The sequence below is a fragment of the Melanotaenia boesemani genome, chromosome 17 (genome assembly GCF_017639745.1).
Source record: "Melanotaenia boesemani isolate fMelBoe1 chromosome 17, fMelBoe1.pri, whole genome shotgun sequence".
In the NCBI taxonomy this organism is placed as follows: Eukaryota; Metazoa; Chordata; class Actinopteri; order Atheriniformes; family Melanotaeniidae; genus Melanotaenia; species Melanotaenia boesemani.
Window position 1 is genome coordinate 15410537 of NC_055698.1, and position 21303 is coordinate 15431839.

Genomic DNA, 21303 nt, shown 5'->3' on the forward strand with positions numbered 1-21303 from the left:
ACGTGGCGTGTGATTGGTCAAAGTAAGCGCCGGCTATGATGATTGGTTGTTTTGCTTGTTGTTGAACTGATTTGCACCGGATGTAAAACCACGTTGCGTTCATGCGAAAGGTAATAGTCTTTTAATTTTTTCCCCCTTTTTCTTTTCTCGAATTATTACAATATAATTCGCGATCTTTATTTGAAAGTCTCAACTTTGTTCTACGTTGCAGGTCAACTCCCTTGTTTTTTATTTGATAGTTTTAAGTATAAGAAGTGTTAGCTGGTGTTAGCATGTTGCTAATATTAGCACGAGTGACGCTATTTCTTTTAAATTTACAGTAATAGATCTGAAGTATTTAGTCAGTGTTATTGCAAGAAAAATCTCTTCTATTTAGAATTATATACAAACAAAGCCCAGCAGCACAGAAACATAAGAAGTGTGTTAAGCATATGTTAAAGTATTTGTTACTGAATCCAGTATAATTTTTTAAAGCTAACCACTGACAAAAATAGATCACGTCTTGACACTTTGTATTTACTTCTCGAATTTGCAATAACAGGGAAGTATTTTTTCCATCTTGTTTGTTGGATTTTTCTTACCACGAGAAAAACTGCAAAATGTTATGGAATTAAATCATTAAATTATACAAAACCCATTCCCTGTTGACCAAAGATTTTATGTTTGTTGTTTGAATGTCTCCTTTATTCATTTATTAGGGCATACAGATAAACTCAATTAAATCTCTGAAATAGGAAATAGGTTTTACATTTATACATATATGCTTGTGTGTGTGTGTGTGTGTGTGTGTGTGTGTGTGTGTGACAAGCATAAAAGTGTGAGAAAGCTGATACTTTGTCTACTTTATTTACAATTGATTTAATAAGGTAATATACAAATACCTTTTTTTAAATTCACAAATTTAATTTTTGGAGAAATTAAATTAGTCAAATTAGTTAACTGACTTAACTGTCTCTAATGTTTATTTTCGGTATGTGTTCACCAAATAATTTTAGTTTTCATATCATACTTGAGTGCAGTAAATGCTGGACCAGAAGTGGACTCCAATATCAAAAATGCTCATATACCTGCATGATTTTCAAAGAGCAACATAAAAACCTTCAAGTATCAAACACATTTAAACCGAAGGAGGACTTTAACCATTTATAAATTTTAAAAGTGAGTGAAGTAAAAGTTTAATTCCTCTCGCACTAATCAAACTATTAACAACATTTTAATTCCTAAGTGATAATAAAACACTATCACAAGGTGAGAATGAAGCTGATTTTTTTTTTTTTTTTTTTTTTTTTCTTTTTTCTTCGTAGATTAGATTTATATGATCAACACAAATGTCCTAAACCAGTTTGATGATGTTTGGTCAGATGTATTCTGCTACTGTATGCAAGTACTACTGTTTTGGATGTTTTTGTGACTTTTCATTTTTCTTATGATCAATTTTTGTGATGTCACAAATATTGAGATAAGTTTTATCTTTTTTCAGATCTACTCATTTTTACCTCTGGTCTACCTCTCTTGAGACAATGTCTGAACGTGGCAGCTTGGGCCGAGAACCGGCTGGACTGGATGGTCTGCCACCACTTTTCAGTATTGCAAAGGGAGAGGTTGTGTCTGTGCAGACTTACGGAGCCTTTGTTCGACTGCCAGGATACAAAAAAGAGGGTAGGTTAAAAGTTAAAAGCTTATTTTTAAGGAAGAAAAAGGTCTCAAAGTGAACTGAATGAAATTTATCATTATAGTAAAAAAAAAAAAAAAAAAACTGTGATTAAAAACTGAAATAATGAAGATTCAGATTTCAAAGTAGAAAAGCTCCATGAAAAGAATCTCACTACTTATCTCATGTTATTCTGGTAGGACTTTCTATACATTTGTATGATCATAGTTTCAATATAATATGATTTATTTGTAATAACCTTGTAGGAGAAGACACATAAAATAATGTGGAGTGGAAAGTGTGAGGGTCTTAGTGTTGGCATAGTTGTTAAAAAGTGGGGCAGATTGAAATGGGATTTTTCGCATCTATATTTACACTTAGTTACCTTTTTGATAATGAAGGATGATTTATTGTAGTGGTGGCACAATTGTCCCTGACCTACATGTAGAGTGAGAGAGTGGTTGCTAATTTTCACCACTAGAGGGCAAACTGGGCAAAGTTTGGTTTCAAGTGGGAGTTGAAGGCCAGAATGACTATAAAAGGAGACCCTAAATGAATTAAAGCTTTCTTGTTTAAATATTTTTAAATGCTTTAAAGTTTTGAGATACAAATAGGAAGACTAATCTTTAAATCCTTGTTTGCCGCAATTAAATATAAATGTCTGAATCTTGTTCAGCTTTATACTTTGTACTTTTTATATAGTTATATCTTCGTACATGCAGGTTTGGTACATGTGAGTGAGATGTCCGCCTCCAGAGTTGAGAATGCCTCAGAGATTGTGGATGTTGGGGAAAAGGTGTGGATTAAAGTAATTGGGCGAGAGGTAACACCACACACGCAGCACATACATGCCCAGCGATATGTAAAACTTACATCAGCACAGGATGATTACATCTCTGTCCTTTAACTGTCAGATTCAGGGTGAAAAGGTGAAGCTGTCCTTCTCAATGAAGTCCGTCAATCAGGGAACAGGACAAGACCTGGACCCCAACAATGTTATGGCGGAGTAAGTGCTGATGGATTTTGTGGTTGTACTTGCCTGCTTAGGAAAGTGTTATTATAATCTGTAATAACCTGTTTTACCTGTGTCTGTAGGCAGGATGCGAGGCGACGAAGGATGTTTAAAGATGAAACCCGTAACAAGATCACGCTGGAGGCTGTGCTCAACACAACATGTTCAAAGTGCGGTTGCAGGGGTGCGACAGCAGTTCTGTATATTAACACAAGTAACCTTAGTGCCATATCTTAAAGAAACAAAGCACACTGCAAGTTTTATTATATTATTGGTCTTTTTAGGTCACTTCACAAAAGATTGCTTCTCCACTCCGGGCTCGCAGTATGCTCTTTTACCTGAAGAGGACAGTGAAGAGCCACAGCAGCAGACGTCCACATTACAGCAAGACTCAGACAAAAAGAAGAAAAAGAAGGTAAAATGTGACCGATATGAAGACTGTGTTGCTTTTGCTTCCTTTTTGTCGAGCTATCATCCACTTTTCAGTCCCTTAACCCAGTCATGTGATCTCACGTGTCTGCAGTTGTGGCTTCATGGGAACTTTTCATATTTCTGATGAACAGATTGATTTTGTGCTGAAATGACCAAAAAATGTGTTTTGTGGTTCTAAAACTGTGGTCAGATTTTTCTGTATATTTCTTCAGCATTATTGTTCAAGTTCTTGAAAGACGCCATTGCAAAGCTATATGCTTTTCTTCCTTATTTCTTTTTTTTTCCCAGGAAAAGAAAATAAAGAAGAAGAAGAAGAGGGAGAGAAAGGAGTCAGAGAGTGACAGCAGCAGCAGCAATGAATGTAAATCCAAGAAGAGGCGTCATGACAACACTAGAGAAGAAAAGAAGAAGAAACACAGAAAACATAAATCACACAAACACAGCTGACACAGCTGGACAAGCATTCACATGCACACACAGCAGTCAGACACACACAGGGGAGGTGGGTAACAGCAACAGTGTCAGACTTCCAGTTAAACCATCATTTAAATATAAAAGTTTACTCTCTTCCTGGAGTTATTGGAGCCATTTCCTCTACAACCCCAAAAGAAGATGTTTAAAAAAAAGTAATCATGTGACTTTCCCCATTTGTCCTGAAGTAACCTCTGGTTCTCTCACAGAGAGAGTAGTTTACACATCTTGTGTAATCAAATATGTGTAAGCAATATGGCAACCCGCTTTTTGAAATCCAGATATTGTTTGCAGCTATTCGCTTTCTGATGCTCTGGGAGATCCATTAGGCAGACTTGATGGGCTTAAAGCAGACACACACTCCCCCCCACACAAATAAAATAAAGACACAAACAGGAAATGTAATGGAGGACAAAGTGAGCGTAACAGGAAGCCTGTATTGAAGAAACATCCTGAGGTTGTGCACCATTTATCGTTCTTTTATGTGAACATGTCATTGTACATGTGTGTATTTGTGGCTTACCTCCACAGGGACACCATACAGTGAACACGCCCCTCATCCTTCATGTCAGCTGTTAACTCCATTAAATCTGTTTTTAATCTGTTAGGCTAACAAAACGCCTCTTGCTTCTTTGTTCAAGGACCTTGAAGTCACAATGCTGTTGTTGTTAAAGTGAGTCCTTCAAGGACCAGAACACACAGAGTTCCAGCATGAGGTCATATTAAGTTAATGTTTTCATTTTGGTGGACTAGATGAGTTTTACAAAGCAAATAATCCCATTACATAGTCCCATTACATTAAAAACCGTAAGAAAAATTAAGCCTGGTCAGTTTACGACTAGACAAACTAGTGTCAGAGAATTAAAGTAGTCTTTGTCTGCTACACTGACCCAGTTTCAAGTTTGTGTGAGATTGTTGACTTGATTATTTCCAGATGCAGCATGAACCAACTCCACTGCAGGCCACAGGCAGGAATTTCTGCATCCAAAATATTCATTTCTCTTTACAACCCTCCTGCTCTAGTTTGCACCAGGTAAATGTATAACAGTTTGACCCCAAAGCTTACACTACCAGAATTTTAACCTTTCATTTGTGACAATTTTAATATGGCTTAAGCAACAAGTCAGCAGATGTTTTGTTTTTTTTAATAGTGGAAGTTGTATCTGTTTACCAAGAATCACTTTTTTCAAGTTGACATTAGGCCGATTTGAAGTCTTTTTCCTGTGCAGTCATGCTTCTACTTTGAGATAATTAACTGATCTTGTAAATCCTTGTAAATTATATTAAATGATTTTGGAAAAACACCACAAGGTCTGTAAACGGTTCAAGTCGAACGTATTTTAATATGTATTCAAAGAAGGGAACTAAATTATAATATCATGCCATAAACTTTAATGTTTGATTAAGCTGAAAGTGCTTTTCATCCAGCTTGTCTGTTAAATCTGAGACATGAATGTCGGTGCTGAACTGGTTACCAGACAAATAAATAATAGTGATGTTAGACACCAAGTTAAGATGAGTTGTGTTAAACTACTCTCATGTCAAAATCTACTTTGTTGCTTAACAGGGGCACCGTTAACTTTCCATTACTTTTATTGGTCATATATCTTCTTGACTTTCCTGCTCTTCTGGTGCTTTAGATAATTTTCTTTTAGTTTAAATTCAAATGTCTGATATATTTTTTTGACATGCAAACATGATTTCCCTGTGCCAACACTCAATACTCAACCCTCAGCTGAGAGCAGAGGAGTTTAGCTGATGAGGAACACCAGAACCACAGAGGTCGATGGAAATTCTCTCTCAATAAACATTAATCCTGTATCCACAAAAACGCCCCTACTCCAAAATCAAAAATACAAGCTCCACCTACAGGTAATTATATGAACATAAAAAAATAAAAGAAACTCATAGAGGAAAGCTTAGGTGAGATTTTGAGTTGAATGGGAACTATGATTGGGCTTGTGTTTGGAGTAAAGTTGAGGCATGTAACCACAACACCTTTGAAACTGTTCATCAGGGTAGTGGTAGCCAGTTCAGACGATGCCATTTCGCTTCCAAGGGATCGAGAGTGGTAAATTGTGCAATTTAAATGCAATAATGTAAGACTCATGGACTTAATGTGGACTTACATGAATAATTTTACAAAACTGTTAAGAATGTCTTGATTGTGCCTAAATATCCATCTGTACCAGGAAACCAGCTAATTTAATTAAACTTTACCATTTGACAATTTCCACTCAGTAACTTTAGGAGACAGTTGCAGGCAGGAGGCGGACTGTCTCCTCCTGGCCTCATTCACCCTACCTCCAGTTGGCAGTGTCGGACTAACCCATGACATGGGAGGGAAGGATCCACATTTAGAACTCACACCTAATTCATGAGTTCAGGACATAACATTACCCATACACCTTAACAACACTTTAAATGAACTTTCCCCCAAATGTAACCAGAGCAAAGGCCAGACACACACTTCAATGCACACACACACACACACATAGACAGGATATGTTGAAGAGTTATAATTAAGGCAACTGTGAATCCCTGCAAAGCCAGTTGTGATGGAAACAGTGGTTATGCAGACTTAGGAATTGTCCTGCACTACTGGTCTGTTTACTTTGAAGTGTAACTATGGCTCATATTGAAGCTTAGTCACAGGGGCAGAGCTAGAGGGGTGGGCAAGGTGACAGTGGTTTCTTTTAAAAACTGTCTGGATACCCCAGGCGCTACATCAGGTAATTGACAGGTCAGTTTAATTTAAACCGGAGGCTAGCACGGATTATATTTGACTGTAAAGCAAGCTACAACAGGAAAATGCAGAGACATATAGCCTGTGACCAGTATTATTTTGTACAGGAAGATATAAGAATGAGGAGCTATTTCACTTTTTTGTAAAGAGGGAGGACACAGATCAGGTCGAGTCAGACCCCCAACCCCACTAACTAGCCACACATGTCATTGTGCTCAAACACAAGACTCCAGTCTACCACCAGAAAGTAAACCAGAACTTCTAGAGGGAGAGGCTATCGATGCACATACTACACCTCAAAATAACCAACTAATATTTCTATGGACCCTTATAAGCTTGTTGCTGTTATTTCCACTTGGTGATCCAGATTTTTCCCTGATCCCTGGTCCCACCCTGCCCCCCCCCCCCCCCCCCCCCCCCCCATGTATAAAAGTGTAGCTTGGTCACATCTTGGTCATGGTGCTCAAAGTCAAAGGTTTGCTCTAAATTTACAAGAGCAACAATAACATAATAACATATTTATATCCCTGGATAGATGAAAATAATGCAACATTTTATGATACAACAGCTTTGCAGATCGACAATTTGTACCGTGAGCTTGCAACAGCCATGCTTCAACATAAAAAACAGTAATTGTCAGTGAGGACGCGTTTATTTAAAAAAAAAAATTTCAGATCTCAATAGTCAAACTTTCATATTTCCAAAATTTTTAAGTGTTCTCTTTTGCACCGTACAAAGAATATTTTTCAAAAACAACACACACTAGAGGTTTTATTAAGGAAAAAAAATGACTGAAATTTATTCAGTGTTTCTTAGAGGAAGGAAGAACAAATACAGGTCAGGGAGACGAAGGAGGTCACAGTCAGCAGTAACGTTAATACTGAAAGTACAGTAAGATTGGACACAGAGAAAATTAGCAGCCATGCAATAACTTTCTTAGCCTGTGGTGAAGTGGTATGAAGGAGTTATGGGACTTATGCAAACTAGTCTTGACATCATTGCTCTATGTAGGGCTTTACTCCGCCTTCTCATAGCGACGTGTGCAAACGACATCTCCGAGTGTAAGTGTCTACGGAAGAAAGAAAAGAGTTAAAATGCAAGAAGTACATTTGTATTAAAAGTGTGCATTTTGTGACACTTACCAGTGTGAGGTTGTTTCCATTGACTTCTCTAACCAGACTAGTTTCTTTGCCATCCCACCTCTGTATGTGTACCATCTTCCCATTATCTACCGTCACAATGGACTGCAGGTAGAGGAGACAAGAGTCAGCAGTTAATCCTCCCTGATGTACATTCATGAATGACATGCTTTCCTAGAAAACCTCCTCCATAACCAATAAAATGTAAGGTGAACAGCAATAGCTCTGCAAGATGTAGGTAAGCGATTTTGGATATTTGGTGGTAATTTGTAACCATATTACATCAGTAGGGTAAAAGACCTATTAGTGTATAGCTGCCTCTTGCTGAATGTTAGCTAATGTTGCTAAGCTAGTTAAATATTTTGATTAACATGGTGTTTTATCAGTGCAAGCGTTCTATAAACCAAAAGTTTGTTTTTAAATTCTAGATTTTACTGAACTTCACTCCTTAGCCAAACTTTAAATACCTCCAAGCTTAAAATAACAATGTGGATGACATTAGCATATCTCTATTTTTGGCCTAACCTCTACCACAAAAAAAAACCCATAACAAAACTATCAGCTATTTATTTAGCTTAGATTGGTTTGATTAGAGGTGGTCTACTCTAATAATATCACCTAAAGATTAGCTACTACTCATCGCATTATTGGTCATTTAAAGCCTTATATTGATATTCTGGGACTTCATGCATTCATATAGTAGCTTGGCACAATCCACAATTTAAAAAAAAATCCTGTAGGCCCTTATTTATTTAGCCCTATTCTCTGCCTAACATGCAGCCGTGTCTCTTTAAAGCCATCTTCTCTGAAGGATCTTTCTTCCAATTGCCAAATTCCAGAGGCATGAGGAGAAGCATACAGTGCTTGTGAGCTGCAATGTGTGAACTTTGTGTGAATGTCCAGTTATGGCACAATATGGAAAGCTAATTCATCTAAAGACTTTATCATAGAACGATGAAAAAATTATATAGTTTTGGAGGTGGAGAACATCCCAACTCAAAGTTTTGCCTTTGAGTTTTGACCTTCTGCAAGTCTCTTGTCTGTGTCGCCTGGAATTTGACCTCTCACCTTAACCTTCCTGTCATCAGCAGTGGTCTCGTCAAACTCCTCTTCAAGCTTGAAGGAAAGCTCTGTGTTCTTAATGGCGCTCTGGGTCTTCACTGTCACCGTATCACCATCCACAGAGATAATTGTGGTGGGTTTGGTCATGTTGCCTACCTTACGTGTAGCAAAGCCCACACCTGCACAAAAAAGACATAAGAGTAATGCATTTATTACTGAGACTTTATAGATGACAACATTGATTTATCACATAAAACAATCAGATAAAAGGCACACGACTTTCTCTCAGATGTTATTTGGCCCATATGAGCTTTAAAGCTGAAATTTTACTAAAAAAAAAAGTCATTAAAGTCAAATAATTAATTTTGTGACACATGATAGATTCATGTTAATGTTAAAGGCTTTGTCTAATAAAGGAGACAAATTTAACTAATTATGTGCCAATGAATTAAGCAGATTTTTGTAAATTACAACAGAAAATTCAGAATTGGATAGCGTGATGTGGCAACCACAGTGGGATGGTGGTGAGAGACTGGATTAAAATCCAAAAATGTAGAGGAAGAGGAGCAAGGTCAAGAGTTCTAAAAGTAGTTTAAATATTTCACGTCCATTCCTGGAATACGTAGTGTACAGATAGGTTACACATGCATATCTGCGGATACAAGGTTAAAGCAGAAGTTATGGATTTGCCCTCTGGGATCCTTTGGCGGACATGCTCTATCATCTCTATTTGTCTGGTATCAGGCCTGCAGCATGTTCTTCAAACACTGCACAGTCCCATTGACCTGAGTGCCTGTCTGGACATGTGAGAGTGCAACTGATCACATGGGTGTGTGGGTGTGTGTGTGTGTGTGTGTGTGAGAGAGAGAGAGCGAGAGAGAGAGAGAGAGAGAGAGAGAGAGAGAGAGAGAGAGAGAGAGAGAGATCATTTTATTGGGCAACAGTGACTCACACCTTTTTCTACCAAAGTGGAAAACCTGTTCTTGTCCAGGCTGACAATCTGACAATGTGTACATGTGTATTACCGCGTCGAGGCCTCACTGATTTAAGTATTGGGGTTAGAGGTAAAGGGGCAACTGGTTTCCATGGTGACCAGGGCAGGTGGGTCAATGATAATATGCCTCTGAGGTCATGGGCAATTAAACTCTGTGCCACACACACGCACTTACAAAGTCAAATAGTTTAGTGTCGTTTGCAGTTGTAAAATTCAGCACACCTGTTCCCATCATGCACGCTGAACATGAAGGTATATGTGATATAATTTGAAGCTGTTTTCTCATTCCATTAACACAACCATTTTAATAATAAACCCCTCCCATAGACTCAAACAATGAGGAGCTTTCAGTGAAGGTCACCCATATTATAGTCCTGTGTGTGTGTGTGTGTGTGTGTGTGTGTGTGTGTGTGTGTGTGTGCATGCCCTTTGCTGGCCATTCAGATACCCTCACAGTTGGGGTTTTCTTCTCTGCACTAAGGGAGAGCCCCTCCCTCGTTTACAGCAGTTAGGCCATGCGGTCTACCACTCTTTCTTTTCTTGCTCCCCCTCTGGTTCTATGTTTCTTTTCTATCCCCTTTTTTAATTCTCCATTTTGGATACTTCCTTGTTTACATTTCCTTTCATTGTTATCTTCATTTATCTTTCCCACACCCTCCATCAGTAGCTACTAAAACAGGTTAAGCATAAACAGGCCATTTTTCACACATGTTCTCCCGTGCAGCACTGCAAGCGTTGCATCCTCTCTTGTTACAAACGCATGCGCACAAGCTCACATACTAACTGCACAAAAATTTAAAAAGCACACTTACCCAGCTCCTTCATGTATTCATCGAATTTATCGCTCTCCTTGAGGTTCCATGTGCCCACAAATGCCTCGGCCATGTTTGCAGTAGTGCAGCGAAAATGGGGTTGAGAGAGAGTGCGTGAGAGTGTGTATTTGCGCGTGAGCTGCAGCAAAGGAGAGGAGCGTCAGTATGAGAGAGGAGGCAGACAGGCGGAGAGCGGGTAGTCAGCGCCACAAGCCGTTGCTGCAATCTTACTGGCTGGATTTATACCGGCTGTTCATGATGTCATCAGGCTGTGCTGAGAACCAAGGGAGGAGGGCCAGAAAGAGGAGGTGATAGCTTGAGTTTTAGTTAAGATGACTTCCATGCAAATAAAGTATATTTGAATTTTAGGAAGGGTTTATTTGCATCGTTTGGTTTAGCCACTATATTCGTGTATCATAACAGTGTAGTTACATAGCAGTCCCTTCATACTTGTACAGTACAAAGAGCATGAGCGGGAAGATCAGAGTTGGCAGAGTCACAAAGAAACCCAAGCTAAAAGAAGAAAAGGGGTAAAGAAAAGAGATGGGGGAGGGTGTGGTGGTTGCGATGAAGGAGGCTTTGCTGTCAGTTGAGCCCTAAAGGAGGAGAGGCAAGGGATTTTTCTTTTCCCCCTGCAGAGAGGTGCTGTGGGTTGTAAATGTCATTACTGTCTCCTATAACATTACGAGGAGAAATAGTATGACCAAAAATCTGAACTTTCAGGTCCACAGAGTTGGCTTACAAGATCTCCACTGAGGCTTCTTGGAAAAAGGCAGGAACTTACCAAAGTTACTTAGCAAACTAGCTGGGACATCTTTTTCTCACAATCCCAAACAAATAAAGTGAAGTGAATGACTTAAACGGAGATCACCACTAAAAGGAATGCCTGTGAAAAAGAATACTGGGTGAAAAAACATGGCTAAGAAGCTAAGGCAATCTTTTCATGGGATGATTTAAATAGTTTTAACACCTTCTCTCATCAGTTAATCAGTTCTTTGTTCACTAAGATTTTTTCAGTTTCACAAAGCAAAGGGACCTTGTATACTTTTTGTTTCACATATTTTTGACAGTGCCAACAGCTATATTTTGGTGCTTATAGTTACCTGCTGTGTTTTCGGTCAGCCCTCATCTCAGTGCAATAATCTCTTATTGGCACACTGATAAGAAGTATAATGAGTCCTGTGTTCTCTTGCTTGAGTTAAATTTGATAGAACTATGTCCAGCTTTTATGGGATTCCCCCCCCCTCTCTCTTATTTAAATTTAAACAAATTTCTTTCCCAGGGTGGGACACAGGGGGAGGGATATGCTAAAGCAATATTGCTTTTGGTCTTTTCAAGGGAATTCAAGGGAGCAACAGATTTACAGATTCCACTGAAAACTCCAGAAACCTATTGAGAAATCAGACTAAAGCAACATTAGAATCACAATGAAACTAGAGTGGTTTGTTTATGTTACCGGGTTATTGTTAAGCATACCCGACTCACCACCCTTAGAGGAATTTTTGAGTTTTTGTGTAAATTAAAAGCTGTAGTGCATGACATCTGCATATAAATGAAAGTCTCACAGTGCTCCAAAAATTCTCACAGTGTTGCTTAAACCCATCTGCACCAGGTGATTATTTCTCTGTGTTGGCAATGGATTGGAGTTTGAAAGCAGGCTGTCACTATAAGTAGTTAAACTTGCTATCAGAAGGGAGATACAATTATTCATGCTTTGATTTCTCCTTAGTTAAGTAACTTTCTGTTCCACTCAGCAGGTTTAAACTTGCAGAGAAAAGTTAAAGTTTTTTCTCAACATAATGGAGAAAATTTGATGTTTAAAATAAAATATGTTTAATAAAACTACATTAAACAGTTCATACTGACAACCTCAAGATCTTTAGTAAGATACAGCCTTTCATATCGTTAGCCTCATAGCATAGTCATATTTTAAGGTTTTATAGGCAGTGATGCACAGTCAATCAGCAATATTAGGAGAGTACAGCTGGATAGATATCACAATTTTGCCTAAATATGACTTGGGCAATTATGCTATAAGATAAATAGAATAGAATAGAATAGAATAGAATAGAATAGAATAGAATAGAATAGAAATACTTTATTAATCCCTTCAGAGAGCCCTCAGGGAAATTTGGGTACCAGTAGCAATACAACACCAACAGTAAAGCAGGACTAGCACAAGACACAATATATACAGGTACAAAGCAAAATAGAGGCAAATAGAATGCAATAAATATAGCAATAATAACAATAAGATAAGTTAATAAAACAATATAAACAATATAAACAAGCATTGCACACAGTAGAGGTGGTACAGATTCCCAGTTCACTATTGCACGTTTTGTATGGGTTATTGTGCATGTGTTGTATCGGGCGGACTGCACACCTCCCTCTCCCCCCTCCTTCTCCCCCTCCTGCCTAATGCAGAGTTGTACAGTTTGATGGCTCGTGGGACAAAGGAGTCTCTGAGCCGGTTGGTCCTACTCTTGGGGAGGAGCAGCCTGTTACTGGTCAGGCTTCTCTGTACACTGATGACAGTGTACAGAAGGCGACTGGCATCATTCACAATAGCCAGTAGTTTTTTTTTAGTGTTCTCCTCTTTGCCACTGTCACCAGGGAGTCCAGCTTCATGCCAACCACAGCGCCTGCCCGCCGGATGAGTTTTTCCAGCCTGTTAGCACACCTTTTTGTCATGTTACCCCCCCAGCAGACAACAGCATAAAAAAACGTACTAGCTACCACAGACTGATAGAACATCCACAGGAGTTTCCTGCAGATGTTAAAAGATCTCAGTCTTCGCAGGAAGTACAGACGGCTTTGGCCCTTCTTGTACAGGCGATCTGTACAGCATCTCCAGTCCAGCTTGTTATCTAGCCACAACCCGAGGTACCTGTAGTTGTCTACAATCTCCACCTTATCGTCCCTGATGGTCACTTGACGTGGTTGTGGGCTGGACTTCCTGAAGTCTATAACCAGCTCCTTAGTCTTTGAGGTGTTAAGCTGGAGATGGTTCATCTGACTCCAGGTGACAAAGTCACTGACCAGATTCCTGTACTCATCCTCACCATCATCCCTGATACACCCCAAGATGGCTGTGTCATCTGCAAACTTCTGGATGTGACACAGCTCTGAGTTGTAACAGAAGTATGAGGTGTAGAGTGTGAAGAGGAGGGGGGCCAGCACCGTCCCCTGGGGTGCTCCTGTGTTGCTAATAACAATGTCAGATGTGGTGTCCTTTAGCCTGACGTACTGCGGTCTCTCTGTGAGGTAGTTACCAATCCAGGACACCAAGCAGGGGTCCACCTGCATCTCCCTCAGTTCGTCCAGAAGCATCAGGGGCTGGATTGTGTTGAAGGCACTTGAAAAATCCAAGAAGAGGATCCTCACTGTGCCCATCCCCTTATCCAGATGAATTTGGACACGGTGTAGGAGGTAGAGAATAGCATCCTCCACACCCACACCTGCGCGATAGGCAAACTGTAGGGGGTCCTGGGCCTGTTGCACTTGGGGCTTGAGGAGATTGAGGATGAGCTGCTCCATCGTCTTCATCAGCTGGGATGTAAGTGCCACCGGTCTGTAATCGTTCAGCTCACCAGGACGTTTTTTCTTTGGAACTGGAACAATACAGGATGTTTTCCACAGGGTAGGCACTTTCCCTAGCTGATATGATATGTTGTCTGAAAATACACAAAATCTAACACTGGCTTTCTTCTGTCTGAAAAGAAAAGCTCAATATTTTGACAGTGACAGCCAGCCACCAAAGAAAATCTGTCCAAAAGTGACAAAGGTTATATCTTTAAAGTGGAATAATAAGATCAGCTTCATTGGTTTAGTTTGTTAAAAATCTACAGACTTATGGGAAGATTTTTGCTGGACTTTTATTTGGCTGGTTGTAGTGACTTTTCAGGTTTGTGCTGAGCCTAGCTAACTGGCTGCATGCGAACTGACTGTGTACAGAAAAAGCTATTAAAGAGAGTATTCTCATCTTCTCTTGCAGCTCTCCGCAACATAGAGTCCACAATATACTGAAGAATTCCTTTAATATGGACTTTTAAAGGTACCCAGTACATATATATAAAGCACAGTACTTAAAAATAAATCAAACACAGTGTAATATATATTCTTAAAGAGAACAAGCATGGTCATTTTGTGTGAGATCAAATTCTGAAGTGTGGGAAGTTAAGTTCTGAGTAATGGCTTAAATCGTCCCGGGCCATCCATATATCACATGTCAAGACAGGAAGAATTCCATAGTTATGGAGACTGGACCCAGAAATCTGCATCCCCCCAGGATCCCAAAACTGGACAGGGGAATGAATGTCTGGTCAGTGTCAGGGAGGGAAATATTTCTGGAAGGGGTGTGTAGCTGGAGGAGATCTCAAATTAGCAGAATGTAAAGGAGACTTCAAGGTGAAAAGTGGTGGTCAATGCAGAAACAATTATTTTGTGAGGAGGGCTGTTTGTGGTTGAGTTTAAAAAGACATTTATTAAACAATGTTGCACATGCTTGCTTTAAGAATCCATGAAATCAGTTTGATGTTTGACTGTTTCTTTGGTACATTTTGCACAACACAATCTTTGTATGAATATTTTGGCCTCTGACAAAGAAGTTGAAAAAGTTTAGTTGGTTTTCTTCATGGTAATTTAGTATTTTTAATCCATTTATATTTTGTATTACTGTTATGTCACTAGCCATTTTGTATAGCTGACATGAAATTGTGAGCAGAGTGGAGCAGGGCCACCTCTTAAACTGTTCAAGTGCAGAGGCAACTACCACACTGCTAGCTGTTTTATGGACATTTAACAGATTTTCTGCGCATTTCAGTCAAAACTTGTTTATCTAGAAACTGCATGTTTTCATGAAATAATCAGCAACTGAGACTATTTATCTTAAAACAGAACTTGCTCTATTCTATTCATCTGTGTATTGCAAACAAGGATAAAAACCTATTCTAACGTTAAATCTTAAGTCCAGTCCTTGCTCTCAAGACAATTTTAAAGACACGAGGACAGAGCAGTGTGCTAAATTTCAAAGATTAAGGAGTTCATTCACATCTGGTGCTGAGATTAGTCCTTGGCAATCCGATCATAAGTGAACTAACTAACTGAACAGAGTGTGGATGGACTGAGGACACGTTAGGATCTAATTACATTACTTCACTTCACTCATACTGTCTATTTATTAAAATGTTTAGAGATAGTTTGACAACAACAGCCATTCAATTGTATCCAAAACAGGTCATTGTATGTAATGATCAAGTGCAGTTTACTGAATGCATTCCTAGTTTTACACAAATATTAGAATTCCAGATGGGATGGGTGCATTGGGATTTGGATCCTGTGGGTCTCCACTGAAGCCCCAAAAAAGCAGCAGGCCATTCTAACATTACCTTTCTTAGTAAATAAGCTGTCAGTCAGTCCTGCAGTGACAACAGGTCAGTACTTAGACAGTATGTACATGTATATATAGCTCTACTGTAAATGTTTTGTTTGCGCTGCTAAGACCGTGTGATGTAGATGGACTATGTGTTTATTGGTCTAGAGCACAGGGAACTGAAATTCAACCACAAGTGGACACTTTAGACATATGAGGTTGCACATTGTAACAGCAGATGTGAACACACATAATGCTGGCCACTTGTCACTAGATCACTTAGGAAACTTGTATGTACCAAATGTACGTAGGTTCTGTAATGCAAAGTCCTATGCCCCTGTGAGGACATTTACTGATCTAAAGCATTCCCTGGTCCTTTAACCTAACTGTTATAATCACAACTAAATGTCCAACCTGAACCTAATTTTATTTCACAATCCCACAACCACATCCTTTCCAAGGAAATTAATCTGGCACAGTGGGAACTTTGATGTTTGTCCTCACACAGTGACAGGGGTCCCAGCGGGTTCGTAAGAAATCCCTTTGAAGCAAACACACATGCACACACAGTTGCACTCATTCAAGAAGCACAAATGTTCACTTATCATCTGCTTGTCTCTCTGACGAAATTCCCTCAACTGCAAATGCGTGGTCAAATGATCTCTGGAAGTTGTGTAACAACATGCCCACTTTAACTTGAATACCCTGAATTGCGACACATAAACACACACACACACACACACACACACAAAAAGGGAATTGTGAGGAAAGTCGATCATGAAAACTGTTACATCATGCCCTGTTACACACCCTGTCCCACTGCTCTTGTCCTCCACTGGTCTCCCCATGCTGTCGTCTGTATAAGTGTGTCCAAACTAGCACATGTGTGTGTGATGGAATGAATCTGTAGCGTGCACGAGTTTTACACTTGACATAAACAGGTGTTTAGGGACACATGGAAAAAGAAGAAGGACAGGCAGGGAGGAGGTGAAAGGTTGAAATCGTTTAGCTCTGCTTCTCTTCTTACTGTAGTTTTTTTTCGTGCATATATATATATATATATATATATATATATATATATATATATATATATATATATATATATATATATATATTCTTCTTTCCTTTGGATGTAAATGCTAAAAACAGGAATAGCATGAGCAAGATGGTGGAATTTGAGCCCACTCTGTCCCACTAAAATAAAATGGGAACATGTTCCCGGGCTGTCAGTAGATGCACAAATGTGTTTCAGCATGTGTATGGGTGTGTGTTTGATCTTCTGGCAATCCTATGATGTAGTGCTCTGGGATGCCAATTCAGTCATAATTCAAATTAAAATGCATTTTCTCTGGATGGCTACACATACCCTTCTCCATCAAAGTTTAGACAGGCATGATGTGAGCTTTAGTTGCTTTGTAATAAACCATTAATCTAGTGCTTTATAAGCATTATCCTGCACTTGAACAAAGATATTGGCTAATATGTCAAAAAGCAATCACACAAGGCACACCTGGGGTATATTTTATAAATGGATAAAATCATTGAGCTTGTTTTATTTAAGTGTGCATGATAAAATCAGCTTTTTTCTGGCTGGATTGCTACTAAGGTTGTTGACCTCAGATACAGTATGAATATTAGCCTCTGTACAGTCCAGGCAAACCTTACACTGCTTGTTGGCCTTAACACAACAGGACTTTACCCGAGCAGGTGTGTGTTGTACATTAAGTTAACACTGGCCCAAAGGCTGTGATGGGTCAGGGCTGCTAACAGTATTGATTCCCAGAAGACCCAAAGGAAGAGCAGAAAAGCCATAAACCCAGGAATGTTGATTTTTCTTCCAGATTTCTTAGGGCTTTCCTGTGCACCGTTGTGTAACTGAGTGAATACAAGTGAATAAACATCTGGATATTGTAATTCCCTTCTCTAATGGGGTCATTTGTTCATTTTGAAAACATCATGCTGTGCTCCCCTGGCTGCACTTATCTACTCTCATTCTCACGCTCTGTGTCCCCGTGGAGTTTAAGTTACAACACAGAAAGTTAATGGCATAAATACGGGAGCGGAGGGTTGAGTCTGCACAAGTCTAGATTTATCAAATGACAGAATTAGTGATGCATTTTCAAACATGTATTTATTTAATGTGTACCAGCATCAGTGGTATGTAAGGTGCTATCAATGACATTATTTTTAAGTTTTATCTATGAGCCAAATAAAATATAGTTAATAAATAAGAACTAAAGTGTCTTAAATAAGTCATGCTTGGATGAACTCAACCCTTTTTGTCTCTTTTTGTCCCTGTTCAAACGTGGGAATAATGTTCTAATGTTTTTGTTTTGTATCTTTGATAGTGATGATTCTTTATTTCTGTTGTTCATTCTTTATAATGTGTACATGTGTGACCCTGTGAATTATTGATTATCTGACCTGGATGTATTCTTCATGTCGCTCTGATGGTAGCTAAAGACTTTGGCCACCCTTCAACTTCAATAAGACAAATTTGGTATAGAAAATGACTGAATAATAAAATGATTATACAAGCACCTAACTAGTGGTTATTTCTGTGCACATTTGGTCTATGCATTGTTGTGCAGTAATTACTAATCAAACCAGGTATCAGCTGGTGCACAGAGGTTAGTGCAGCACTTGTGTGTGTGTGTGTTTCATGTTACCCCTGCAGATAGGTTTAGATTTCATTCTAAGATTTGCTCTGCAAATCCTCCAGTGAGCAAGCAACAAGTTTAAAATGAGGAAAACAGACATATAGGGTCAGTATGTGTTTTCCTTTCTCTTCTTTGGAATTTGATTATTATGCACAGTTGTCAGAATCAAAATCTGTATCATATCTCTATATGACAATTTCTAGGCCCTTTTATTGACAACCAAGGTTCAACTACCCACTTCATCCAGCATGTTACACTAGTCCCCTCTGCTGGTCACAAACTGTCAGTGCAGTGTATTTGTCTTTGCCCCTAGGTGGTGATGCTGGTTATTTAGGATACTGCTGCCATAATTCATCACCTCTGATAGAATAATTTGATTAATTAAATGACCAATACCGCATAGATTATGAAAAACATAGAGCAAAAAATCAGTGTTTGAAAATTATCTAAACAATGACTAAACAGTTATTTTGTTTTCATTCGGAGAAAACACTCTCTTGTGTAATGAGTTCAGGAAAAGGAACCGGAACAGAAGATGACGCTTCTTGATCCAATATCAACAGTATCCCTGGCGACAAAGGCATGGGGGGTAGTGTATTAAAAGATCAGCCAGACATGCGGTGTGCAGTGCTTGTGTTTCTATTTTCTTTGTGTGTGGTAAAGGATTGGATTCCATCAGTGAAACTATGGTAACCAATCCAAAGCCTTGCAGCTCCTTTCCCCCACTGTCAGTGGGATTTTTCACCAATCTTTCCTCTATTCTTTGAGTTATAAAAGGTTTTCTGTGAGCACTTCTTGTCCACCGTAAGACGGCAGCAACCACAAAGAAGTTGTGTTCTCAGTTGTAATGTTATTTCTTGTTTGATTGAATGTTTTTCACATTTGTTGTATCCAGTGAAGAAGGTAACCAGGCAATGTGGAGAAGAAGAAGGACAAGGATGTGAAATAAATGTCCCTCAGGGGATTTAACCCATATATATATATATATATACATATATAAAATGAACTATTATATGAAAAATTCAAAGCCAAAGTGCAGGTGCAAAGGTACAGACAAGAAAAGAAAAATAGGCAAATATGTACTGTTTTAAAAAACAAACTGTTTTAATTTTTGGTACGAAAAAAAAGACCAGGGGTTTGGCATTTCTACAATTCTTGGGCCCTCGTTTTATCCTTTTGAGAAGCAAAACCAAACTATGTTGCATTACCTTTAATTTGCCATTGCTACATTTGTTTATTTACTTTTGGCAAAAACAATACTCACAAAAAGTTAGGAATATTTATGGTTTTATGGTGGAATTTATGGCAAATGTAAAAAGTTCACACTGATATAATGAATGTAGGGTATTTAAGTAACATCATGCAATGATAATTCCTTCATTTTAAACTATTTATTATTATCAGTGTGGGTATACCAAAACACAAAAAGGGCAATGTCTCTATAACTTGTCATGTGTTGGGTGTAATCTTGGTCGGATGATGTCAAAATGTGAACAGTGTGATAAAGAGGACTGTTTAAATAAGAGTCTTCATTTTACTAGAACATTTAAAGCTCAATTCATGGTTCAGACACTTCTTTTTTTTTCTTTCTTTTTTTGCGGTTATTCACCTTGGTAGAAATCAGTATTCTGTACAATAAGTACTTAAACACTGAAAAGCTGTACATGTACATTCAGAAGTTTAGAGAAAGTCAAATTAAGTTTACCTGTAAAAGTTATAGTGCATTCTAGAAAAATTATGAGAGTTGTGTGGATTAATTTGATTCATCGCTCATATTTAAGACTATGTCAAGATTATAAAGTTATGCACAAGTAGAAGAACCTAAATACCTGTGTAATTGAAACACATACATGTGATTTTATTTTGTAAGAAAATACAGGCCTTTGGGGAGGCAGGACCACCCCTGAAACATCACTGGCCATCCCCATTTTGATACATGGCTTGTCAAGTATATTGACATGGAAAGTAAACACTGCATCTTATTGCTTTTATCGCTAACTTCATTATTATCTATTATGGTAAATGGTCTGTACGTATATAGCACTTTTATCCAAAGCACTTTACATATACATCACATTCATCCATTCACACACACATTCACACACTGATGGTGGAAGCTGCCATGCAAGGCGTTCAGGAACAATTAGGGGTTCAGGTGTCTTGCTCAGGGACGCATCAACGTGAGCTCTCCGAGCCAGGATCAGACCGCAACCCATGGGCGACAGGACAACCACCCTACCCACTGAGCCATGGCGCCCTTATTATTATTATTATTGCAAGTTGCTTTAATATTGCCCATTTATAATCTATGTTGTTTTTAACTAATTTATTTCAATTGTTTTCACTGTTGTATCCTGTCCTGCTCTCTCTTTTGCTCTGTAAAGCACATTCAGTTGCTCTTATGTGTATGATAAAGTGCTATGTAACTAATGTTGTTGAGTATTTTCATAAAATATAAATCTGTTTCTTTATTTGTTTTAATTAATGACAGAAGGTGTTTCTTCCACAGAGCGTAATATATGTGGGTAACTAGTGTGTGAAATATGGGTGGACATCGTACCCGGGTGGAGGGATTTTAGGGTTTGGTGGATAACCCTTAATAACGCACTTGCTGAGTCACACTTTGGCCAGCAGATTTAAGCAGCTACAAACATAGCTGCACTTGCGTTAATTGGCTGATGACTGGTCTTTCTGTGTGTTTATTCTGCAGTATGAGTAATGTTTAAAGCCTTTTTTCCTCTGCAAGATGAAGGATATTTTGTGTTTGTAACACCAACTGAATATTTTTGTGTACAACCAGCTGATGCCTTTCTGTGAAGAACACAGTGTTCTTGAAATTTTCCAGTCTGGGTTTAAAGCTAACCACAGCACTGAATCTGCCCTTTTAGTAGTATTCAATGACATATTCGTAGCAATGGATTCTGGTGACTGTGTTCTGTTTGTACTTCTA

General features: G+C 38.7%; 2 protein-coding genes across 2 annotated transcripts; one reads left to right on the top strand and one right to left on the bottom strand.

The window, feature by feature from the left end:
* The first annotated feature begins 29 nt into the window (after positions 1 to 29).
* On the top strand, positions 30 to 5128 carry zcchc17 (zinc finger, CCHC domain containing 17). Its single transcript, XM_042012649.1, has 7 exons — positions 30 to 110; positions 1481 to 1659; positions 2374 to 2474; positions 2566 to 2657; positions 2747 to 2847; positions 2948 to 3078; positions 3384 to 5128. Exons 2-7 carry the CDS (start codon positions 1521 to 1523, stop codon positions 3540 to 3542), a joined length of 723 nt encoding a protein of 240 aa, XP_041868583.1. The 5' UTR covers positions 30 to 110; positions 1481 to 1520; the 3' UTR covers positions 3543 to 5128.
* Positions 5129 to 6945: 1817 nt separating this feature from the next.
* Positions 6946 to 10532, bottom strand: fabp3 (fatty acid binding protein 3, muscle and heart). The gene is made up of 4 exons (XM_042012530.1): positions 10320 to 10532; positions 8520 to 8692; positions 7455 to 7556; positions 6946 to 7381 (listed from the first exon to the last, which is right to left on the bottom strand). The coding sequence occupies exons 1-4, from the start codon at positions 10390 to 10392 to the stop codon at positions 7328 to 7330; spliced, it is 402 nt and encodes a 133-aa protein (XP_041868464.1). The 5' UTR covers positions 10393 to 10532; the 3' UTR covers positions 6946 to 7327.
* Between the last annotated feature and the right edge of the window lie 10771 nt (positions 10533 to 21303).

Excerpts from the sequence above, each read along its gene's own strand:
- zcchc17 (XM_042012649.1), top strand. The coding sequence starts at position 1,521 with ATGTCTGAACGTGGCAGCTTGGGCCGAGAACCGGCTGGACTGGATGGT. Across the intron at positions 1,660-2,373 it reads GCCAGGATACAAAAAAGAGG|GTTTGGTACATGTGAGTGAG; the intron begins GTAGGTTAAAAG and ends TCGTACATGCAG. Across the intron at positions 3,079-3,383 it reads ACAAAAAGAAGAAAAAGAAG|GAAAAGAAAATAAAGAAGAA; the intron begins GTAAAATGTGAC and ends TTTTTTTCCCAG.
- fabp3 (XM_042012530.1), bottom strand. The coding sequence starts at position 10,392 with ATGGCCGAGGCATTTGTGGGCACATGGAACCTCAAGGAGAGCGATAAA. Across the intron at positions 8,693-10,319 it reads TGAATACATGAAGGAGCTGG|GTGTGGGCTTTGCTACACGT; the intron begins GTAAGTGTGCTT and ends TTTTTTGTGCAG. Across the intron at positions 7,382-7,454 it reads ATGGAAACAACCTCACACTG|ACACTTACACTCGGAGATGT; the intron begins GTAAGTGTCACA and ends TTTCTTCCGTAG.